The sequence below is a fragment of the Teleopsis dalmanni genome, chromosome 2, assembly GCF_002237135.1.
Source record: "Teleopsis dalmanni isolate 2A chromosome 2, ASM223713v2, whole genome shotgun sequence".
NCBI lineage: Eukaryota > Metazoa > Arthropoda > Insecta > Diptera > Diopsidae > Teleopsis > Teleopsis dalmanni.
This window is the reverse complement of record NC_051847.1, coordinates 124,967,531-124,978,068: the sequence shown is the minus strand read 5'-3', so window position 1 is coordinate 124,978,068 and position 10,538 is coordinate 124,967,531. Positions and strand designations below refer to the sequence as shown.

General features: G+C 27.7%; 2 protein-coding genes across 2 annotated transcripts in view; both read right to left on the bottom strand.

The window, feature by feature from the left end:
- LOC119675640 overlaps positions 1-8,423 on the bottom strand; it is a gene marked incomplete at its 3' end in the record, with an annotated part of 46,920 nt that extends 38,497 nt beyond the window's left edge. The window contains 1 exon segment of the mRNA XM_038086847.1: positions 8,388-8,423. Coding sequence (XP_037942775.1) covers positions 8,388-8,423 — 36 coding nt within the window.
- Positions 1-10,538, bottom strand: part of LOC119682735 (serine/threonine-protein kinase PAK 3-like) — a 491,650-nt gene that overhangs the window by 213,420 nt on the left and 267,692 nt on the right. The window lies entirely within an intron of this gene.

Sequence of the window (10,538 nt, the reverse complement as noted above, 5' to 3'; positions counted from 1 at the left end):
AATGGAATTTTAAAGCAGAAAAGTTCGAAAATAGTTTGTTTTTGTTTATTTTGATGAAACATAAAAACACATAATTTTAGTAAACCAAATATACAAAATCTATTCTGTTTTATTCTTTATGGACTACAATTTAATTTACTTACAAATATTAAAAGGCTTACGTATGTACGCTGGTGTGCAGCGATGAAGACTTCATCTAATTGATATCTATAGAATAGAACTAGTGAAGTGGAGTGCACTACTAGTACTACTATATGTTCCAGTGATGTTTACATATCAAATATTAAGATGTCACTTTTAATGCATTGGACCATTTGAAGAATAACATCAATTGTTTTATAAAGTTTAATAGATAAGCTCAAAAACATTGGGCTATAATCATAATGTGTTAATTTGCACAAACAAATCAGGAGTATCGGAATATAATCCTAAGGGTAGAAATCCTAAGGGTAGTTTACACGGCTTATTGTGAATATACTTGGTCTAGTAACTATAGTTTACAGTGAGATTTCCTCTCTTCTAGCCAATTTTTAAAAGTATCTTTCTTTTATAACGAATACTGTCAATTTTCCACGGGGTTATTAATAAAGATTAATAATTATAACATATGACGCTGCTTCACCTGTTACAATATAAATAAAATTAGCACTTTTATGAAGCATTTTTGTTTTAATGTATTTAAATAAAGTACAAAAGTTTAAATTAACAACTAGTCATGTCGACTAACAAAAGGTTTTTTTAATATAATATTACAAGTAATGTTACTTATCAAAAATGACCATATAGATCTAAGCTAGTCATCTCCTTGCTGGTTTAAACGCCTCAAAAGGTCCTTTGGATTGAAGCGACTCCGGAAGTAACGCCGGAATAGTGCTGTTTAAGTGTTGGCTCAGTCTGTTATAATGTGTTTTGGCAGCCTTCTGTATTTCTTTTTACAGAATCGAGACGTTTTTAAGATCACGATGTAGATCAGCATTTTGCACATACCACGCAGCGTTAACAGCATCCCTAAGTGCTTTGTTTTGGAACTTTTGTATGATATATGTATATTATATGTTTTTGGCATAACCTCAAATTTGGGTGCCATAGAGCCATATAGGCTTGAAGACTTGTTCGTATATCATAAGTTTATTTTGCTGAGATACAATAGATCTCCTTCCAATAAGCCAAGTTAAATTTTTGGATCTAAAAGAATTTACATTTTGAATAATAAACATTATTTATGTAAATGTAAAAAGTTTATCTCTTGCACTTTTGATAATGATTTTTCAAAAACGTTCTGCCATAAAGTCAAAAAATTGAAAGTTCACGACTCATCTTTATAAATATTTGCAATCGGTACAGATATAGGTTTTTTTCTGATAATATTGGAGTTATTGCTGCATACTAAACATCCATCAATACCCGTTAAATTATTATCATTATTATATGAGTGAAGGAATAAAGCATATATCATGACCCCAGTGTCATTCAAAAAATGACGCCAAATAATCACCATGACGGTGTAATGTTAGTGTGTATTTTTCAGAAGACAATAAAATAGCATGGACGCCAATGATATTCTCCCTAAGGTTACAGTTTTACATTATCAACAAGTTGGCTTCGTATAAAAAATACAATTTGAACCTGAATAATTGCAAACTAAATCATATCTTATGTTATAAATAAATTATATTTTACTTGTACCAAAGAATTGATATTGATCGCATTTCCTTAATTTTAGTTACTTCTAGTTCTTGCTGTTTTTAAAAGATTTTATATCCTTTATTTACTCAACTAAAACAAGGACAATAGTCAGTATTTCTTACAACTTATCTTTTAGTTATATTTTCTCTGCCACGATATAAACGATAAAATAATTGATTCATTAAAAGATTATCACTGTGCTTTCCTGTAAAAAAAACTATACTTAAAACTACTATACTAAAACTATACTTAAAATTGATTGATGAGAAACGATCTGACATACAATTGTGGGACATTAGTGAAGTGTGAGACTATTTCTAATATTCCTTATATTATTTGCAGATCTGATATTTGGTTAGATAGTTATTAGGACTCGAAAACTATTGTAATCCGTATAAGAACTTTTTAAAAAAAATATAGAACCGTTTTAAAAATGAATGTAAACTATAATATTATCTATACATTATAGATAATATATAGACTTATATTATAAGTCTATACATCATAAGTAAAACTATTTGTTGTCAATAAGCAGTTGTAGAAAATAATGAATGAAATTAAAAAATTGGTTAGATTAGCCGTATGAGAAATAATAGTAGCATTAGTAGTCACGATGTTCCAATTGCTATATTTATCTTCTTCGAAATGAATTTAGTTCATGGATTTCGCAACCTTACGAATTGTCATGCTGTCAGAAACGGATGTTTATTAAGTGGTTATTACCCAGAGATTATAGAATCTTACTATTGCGAAAGCTCCATATTTACACATATTTTAATAATATATACGTTCTTAAGACATATGTTCTAATAAGCAACATCCAACCAATATCAACATCGGTTTCTTACTTCTTTTGCGCAGCAAGAAGGAATATTCTTTAGTTAAAATATAACTGCCAATTTATCAATTTTTTATAACCTTTACATGAAAATGTATGACATAGTCTATTTGTTTTTTTGTAAGTTTTTGTGATGCTTGAAAGAAAAGTATTAAATTATATATTTTTTTATATCTGAATAACTAAAGTGATTAAGTTTGCGTGATATTTTTAAAAATGATTTTCTTTTTATCTTATGTTGAGAGACATCTAACCATCCATCAGTCCACCTAACAACATCATTTAATGAATAATATTAAATCATATTTTTAATTTATTAATCTAATTTTAATTCTATTTATATTTATATTTATTTATTATATTTATTTATTTATTTATCTATTTATTTATATATTTTATTTATTTTTAATATGTTGTTTCATTTAATTTTTTACAGAAATGTTTAATAAATTAATGAATAAATGCAAAAGCAAACAAATCGATAGGATTCACTTTCAAACGTGATTAAATGCAGTTCTTTTTTTACGATATAAGCTTAAAATTGCAACTAATATCGTAAATGTGAAATAGTGTTTTTGAATCATTAAATATGTATGTATTTATTGTAAGATTTACAAGTGATGACGTGTTATGCTCTCTCTTACATTCTTTCTATTAATTTTTTGGGAACAGATATAAATTTTATCAGTTTTAAAGCAAAGCAATTATGTATGTTTTATGCATTTGAACTCAATTTTACTTTGTTTCTTTGAATTCATTTTTTACTACTTTCCTCAGTATCAATATTCTAGCAACATATTGTTGAGATTCTTTTTCCTTTTATTTTATGTTTTAGAATTATATTTTCTCATTTCTCAAATGCAAAGACTGTAGCTTTCAACACTTTGCAATACCATAAAAATATGTGTATATTTATGAGTATAAACTTGTCAATATGTATTTCAATGCAGTTCAGCAAGTTTGTAGCTTTCAGCCACTTTCTCAATGAAAACATTTTCCTCGTTGCCCACATAAAACCGAAACCGGCAAAAGAAATTATGGTCAAAGCGCAGACACTTGCTATTAAGCCTTCTGTTGACGCTTTTGACGCTCTGGACGCTGTGGATGCTGTGGACGCTGGACCGCTTTTTAATGCTTCGTCGCATTGCTAAAGCAATAAATCGCCTTTGAAAATAATGTTCGACTGTAAATATCAAAAGGAAAAATTATATGGAAACAAAATATATACTTAATGTTAAACTAAAACATAAAGTGGTTCATAAAATATATTTTTAATGCATTTATGCAGGCATTTTATGTTCTGTATAAAAGTTGCTAAATATCTGGAAAAAAGTGCTGAGAAGTAAATTTGAAATTTTGCTTTAAATATGCGTAATTTAATATTAATGCAAATTTAAAAATTCAATTACCTAATAAATTGTATTCCTGATATAGAACTTAAGTAATTTTTGGGTTTTAGTCATGGAACTATAAGTTGTAGTCAACATGATGTTTTATACTACGAGGATAATAAATTAATGTTTAAATTATTTTATTCTAAAATTTATAAATCAAATCAAATTATATCGTTCTTTCTGGCCTAATTCTGATTAATCCGGACATTACCATTTTACAACGGATTTTAATTAATTGATTAATTTTGAAAAATTCTTTCCCTTCCCCTATATGTATGTCAATAGAATCTAGTTTGCAAGATATTGTGCTCAAAAGTTGAAAAAACTTTTCAGGTGAAAAAAATTAAATTAAGTAATCAGCGTGAAAATTGCATATACTAGTTTACTTTATTGTTAATAATTTTACTTTAATAATACATATAATGGTGGTTCAATTATAGGTTCAGTTGCTGTTGAAATTACCTTAATTCAAATGAAGTTTTCTTTATAATTAAAACCAGGAAACAATATTTATACACGCTTATACATTGGTAATATAATAATATCATTTAATAAAATGTATCATTTTAAAAACATTTTATTTTGCATTTTAATTAAAAGTAGACTTACTACAGAAATGCTACCATGAAGCATAGTCAATACATTACTATGACATATCAATTATTTAATGAAAGGACAGAGTATCTTCCTACAAAATGCTGCGCTTTCTGCCATTTAAGGAATATCCTCGAGCGGTTATTATACAAAATGTATAAAAATAATGACACTTTTAAATGATGGTTTCATTTAATCGTATAATGGCCTAGGAGGATTTTCCTTGATATTAAAACCATTATTATAGCTTATTTCAAATAAAATGGCAGTGGGACTTCTACGGTTAAAAATAAGGTAATAGGTATAAGGTTTATTAAATTATTTATAATAAATTTGAGCAGTATCTACTGTTAGATTCGAAGAATTTAAGTCAACCTAAAAATCGAAGAACTGTCTTAATATATATTTTTATTGATTATTAATGTATCATTGTTTTTTTAAGATAAATATTTTTCTTCTACTGACACTGTTTGAAAACATCGCGAAATCAAATTTTGTCTATTATCCTTGTGAACTGCCATTGTAATTTGTATCAAATTAGAGATCTTTTTTTTCTTTTATTTTCAATTATTTGATATTAATTTTAAAATAGCTTCTAAGATCGTATGTGCAGTGTTGAATTTCTGTTGTTAACAGGATCGCATATGTTATTTACTCGCGCCTTGATATATGCAACAATTTTTACTTATACAATTGTTTTTATATAAATGATATGAAACGAATAAAGTTCGATATTCTTATATCGTATACACATTCTTAAAAGCATATTATGCATCTAAAATTTTGTTTATTCTGCATAGACCAAAATATTATTAATTAAATAATCGTTATTAATATTATAACTTTTGTTACTAGAGTTATGTTTTTTTTAATTCAACTACAAGTTATTCTATTTTATCCCATACAATTTTTAAATACGATTTACAATATATATATATTGTAATTATTATTTATATCTTTATCTATTTATTATATATTAATAATAAGCAAATTTTAAAAAATGTTGATTAAATTATGTAGATAAATATTATTTTTATGGTTGTCCATTAAGCCCGTTTAAAACATTTTTAATTATTTTATATTTTATTATTATTTCATTTTAGTATATATGGCAATATGTTATAATATTTTAATAAATGCATTACACATTTATTATGTTTGTTATTAAAGGCTTGTGTTAACGAAATACAAAACTGTTAGTTATTATTTTATTTTCAATCCATATTATATAGTTATCATTGAAGCGTGTATTTAATAATTATACAAAATAAATTAAAAGTAATAAACACTCTAACAGCTTAAGTATCAACTTAATAACACTTTATTCACTTTAATAGCAGTTTTAATTAGCTTTAAATATCATAAGTAAAAAAAAAAAGATAACTCTAAGCTTTCTTATTTAGTTATTCTTATTTATTTCTTATTTATTTCTTATTTCTTATTTATTTCTTATTTAGTTTCTTATTTAGTTTATAATTTAGAATAGTTGTAGTTAACTTTTTTAGTTATTTTTAATTGTTAAAAAGACTAAAGTAAAAATACATAAAGCTTATAGATTATTTTGTATTTTGGTTCTCTTTAATATATATATAATAAATAGTCTATATAACTATAGCCGACATTTCGAAGTTCGTTTAAATTTTTCCTTTGGGCGGAGTTTTAATAATACTCCATCAAAGAAAGATGTCAAACGAATTTCAAACATCGGCAATAGTTATATAGACTACTTTCTAATAATAAAAAAAAAATAAAAACTAAAAATTATTAAAAAATTATTTAAATGGAAAATCAATTATGTCTCTTAAGTTTTCGAATGTGTTCGGCTTTATCTAATAAATCTACAGCAATTTTTCCAATCCAGTAATCCAGTTTGTAAAATAAGAGTTACCTGGATATTCTAGTTTCCATCTAAAAGCATTTAGATGATGTATTATTAACTTCAAACACCTAATTTTGATAGCAAAGCTTAGATTTACTATCAGTTGAATACAATTTTAGACTATCCATATTTATTTATTAAGCTAATATTAGTTGCAGTCTGCTATTTCACTTACAGTTGCTTGTAACAGTGATGTTTTAATAAGTAAAGATGAATTATAGGATCCAATAAATTTCGTATTAATTTAAGGAACAAACCTTTACCGACTTCACTTATTAATTATTTGGTTGTGAAACATAAAAGATTACAATGTTAATTTTTTCTTACCAACAAACTTTTAAAAACTTAGAGGGAGTCGAATAGCAAAGAAAAGACAAGAACAAAAATTTAGTTAATATATTGAAATTTGGCTGAACACACAAAAAAGATTAAAAGAGAGTAAGAGAAATATTCAAATATTAAGCGTATCACTGCAAGTGGAGGCAATTTAAAGCTATAATATATGAAAATTACCAAACATATATATTATTTTTTAAAAATTTAAATTCTTTTATAAAATATAAACAGTAATTAAGATCTAATGTAATATTTCATTAATTTTATTTTTTTTACAGGTACGTAAATCAATATATATTCACATGTCTTTCTTAAAATAAGTAGTAAGTATAACTAATATCCATTATTGCTGTTATTCGCAGATATTCTCTAAATGCTTACTTTCCAATACTTAATGTATATATATGTTATAAATATATTGATATTGATAATTGATATATATAAGTTAATAATAATTAATGTTACTAAGATCATAGTTTTTTAGCAATATCATTATCATGAGGCCATACAAAAAAGACATTAATATTACTGATACAAAATACATGTCAAAAATATTATAACATAAATCTATGTATTTAATTTTTTTAGTTTATGTATTAGATGTTTTATTATTTTTATTATTATGTTTTATTATTAAATAATGATTCAAATGAAACTTTTTAACTGCGTACTTTTCATGGAACTACGAAAGCATTATGTAGCCGTATTTATCAACTCGGTTTTTTTTTGTATTATTTTTTGCATTTATCGTAGATAAAACATTTAAAGCAGAAAAATATTAACCATTTCAGAAAACATGAAAAAATATGAATAAAATTTATAAGTAAACAAACCGATGCTGTTTATTTACTTTACACTTTTTTCCTCAATAAAGTATCTTTGCATTTGCGAGCAATCAGTAAAAAATTGCTATCAAACGCGACATAAAGCCAGCATTAATGCCGCCAGTGTTGCCACATTACTGCATTGTACGCATTTTATTAGTCATTCCATACAAAATGGCTGCAACATTGTTTCACTACATAAAGCATTTTGAAATGGATCCATGTTTCCAGGATTTGCTTAAATGTGCATTATTTTTTAACTGAAAAATTGTTATTCTTTTTTGTTAAACTATCCTTTTTATTGTGCTCTCATTTTATCAGTGTTTCCGTAGAAACACTCGTTTTACTCCTTTTTGCGGAATGTATTTATTTCTTTTGAATGAATGTATTCATTTAACATTTATCGAAATTTTGTTTACTGAAATGTAGTTCAAAGAGTTTAAATATCACGTTTCAGATATTTTGTTAAATTCTTTGAACTACAAGTAAAATCAGAAAAACTTTTATTTTTTATAAATAAAAAAATGGTTGAGTTTTCGAAATTAGCGCATATCTCTTTAATCGCGGAAAAACTTTATTTCCTAACTATTGTCATTACCTCGCGGCTGTGGCTCTGAAGATGCGGGCGAGGTCGTGTTCCATTTCATTTGTCAATGCCCTTCTCTAGCTAGGAGAAGATCAAAAATCTTCGAGGCCCCTTTTCTAATCGACCTGACCGAGCTGTCATCCTTAGCCGAATTCATAGAACTGTCAGGTTCGTTTTTCTTTACCTAATGATGAAGTTGTTTCCTTTTTCGGCATTGATCGTATACTGATCTTTCAGTCTATATACGTACCAATGCTTGTGGTCCATTGGTACCACAATGATCCATTATTGGACCGAACACTCTGTGTGGAAATCGACAAAATACTTAAAGAAACCCATTACCTACACACCAATGTTCAAAGACTGCTGTCTTTGAACATTGAAAAATGGATTCTGAAAATGGATCAGAAGCAATGAAGAAAAAACCGAAGCTTTCGCAAATAACCTGACGAAAATATTTCAGTCTAGTAATGTGCGTTGTGATGAATTACTGATAGTCACAGAGAGTAAAAACCAGCTCATCGATCGAATATCAAAACGTGAACTAAAATGACCAATAAAAGACTTGAAAATTAAAAAGGCGCCTGGTTTATCAGTTACCAGATAAAACTGTTCGCAAATTGTTGATGCAATTCAATACACCAATACATCTAAAATATATTCCTAGCCCATGGAGTATTGCAGATGTAAGAATGATTCCAAAACCAGGCAAGCTGCTAGAATGCATATCGTCATATAAACCTATTTCAAAATTACCAATCATTTCAAAACACTTCGAAAAGCTATTCTTCAAGACACTAATGCCTATAATAGAATCCGAAAAGCTAATACCAAACCATCAATTTGATTTTCGTGGCAAACATTCGACTATAGATCAAATACACCGCATTGTCGATGAAATTGAAATGGCTATTGAAGGTAAAAAAGTGTGTTCTCTTGTATTCTTCGATGTCGCGCAGACAAAGTCTGCAACAAAAATCTTCTAAATAAACTAGAAATATATTTGCTGTCATCATGTTTTGCGGTTTTGAAATCTTACATTACCACGAGGTTTTTTATGTAAAACACGAAAACTGTTACTCAAACCTATCTGCAATAAAAGCTGGTATTCCTCAGGAGAGTGTACTACTATACCTGCTTACACAACGTACTTGCCAATAACACCTGAAAGTAAAATTGCAACATTTGCAGGTGATACTTCCATTCTGTCGATTGCTGACTCCGTTGAAGAATCAATAATCAAATTACAAACAGCTACAGATTCGTTAGAGAATTGGACAAAAAGATGACGTATCAAACTGAATTCTGCTAAATCTGTTCATGTGGATTTTACAAATAAAAAAATACAATACTTTCCTATTTCTATTCAAAGTACCCAGATACCATATGCCAACACTGCAAAATATCTTGTGACATAACATTGGACGCAAAACATCGATGAGAGGAACACATAAAAAAGAAACGAGACGAGCTTGATATGAAGTTGCGAAAAATTGAATGGCTGATTGGCCGCAAATCCACACTATCCATGCAAAACAAGATTTTACTATGTAATCAAATTTTAAAACCTATATGGTCATATGGCGGTGAACTATGGGGAAGCGCTAGACAAAGTAATGTCGAAATAATCCTACGTTTCCAGAACAAGATTCTACGAAATATTAGGAACTGCAATATACACCGCGATCTGACCACAGTTCGCCTTCTTCAGTCATCTAAAATTTGTTTGCTTCATATTATCCTAAATTTATTATCTCCTTTTTGTCCTCCCACTCACACTTCTCTTTTGCGAATCTTTATTCCTCATACTTTCTTCAATCATCTTGTACATTACTTAATACGGTAAACACTTCTTTTGCAAATTTCGATTTAAAATAACAGAAAATGTTTCTCATACGCCCCATAAACTGCGAAGTGTATTTAGCTTTTACTCGCTTGTTAAATGCAAATTACCAAAGACATTTAGAAATCCTCGGACTCGGACTTCTGTTCAACGCCACACTTTTTTTATCTAAGCAGTTTTTATTGTTGTTGTCTTCTCACTACTAATTGTTGCTATTTGGCTTAAATGTATATGCAATCAGTGGAGCTTAAAATTTTTGAAATTGCTGAAAGGACAAAACCTTTAGCAAATAACACGAAAAATAACAAAAGTGGCGGAAAATTGTTGAGACAATGGAATAAAAGGACAAAATGTTGAAGTGCTTTTATTCTGTACTCTCCGTCCTGAATTTCGTTCACATACGCGTATCCTGGGAAAACAAAACAAACATAAAACGGAAACTAAGGACTTAATACGTCGCTATGTTGAAGCTGGAAAAAGAAAAATCGGTCGTTAGCAAAATGTGGTTACTTTGAAATCAAATAGGAATGAAAAAAGCTTCTAGAAATTGCAACAAAA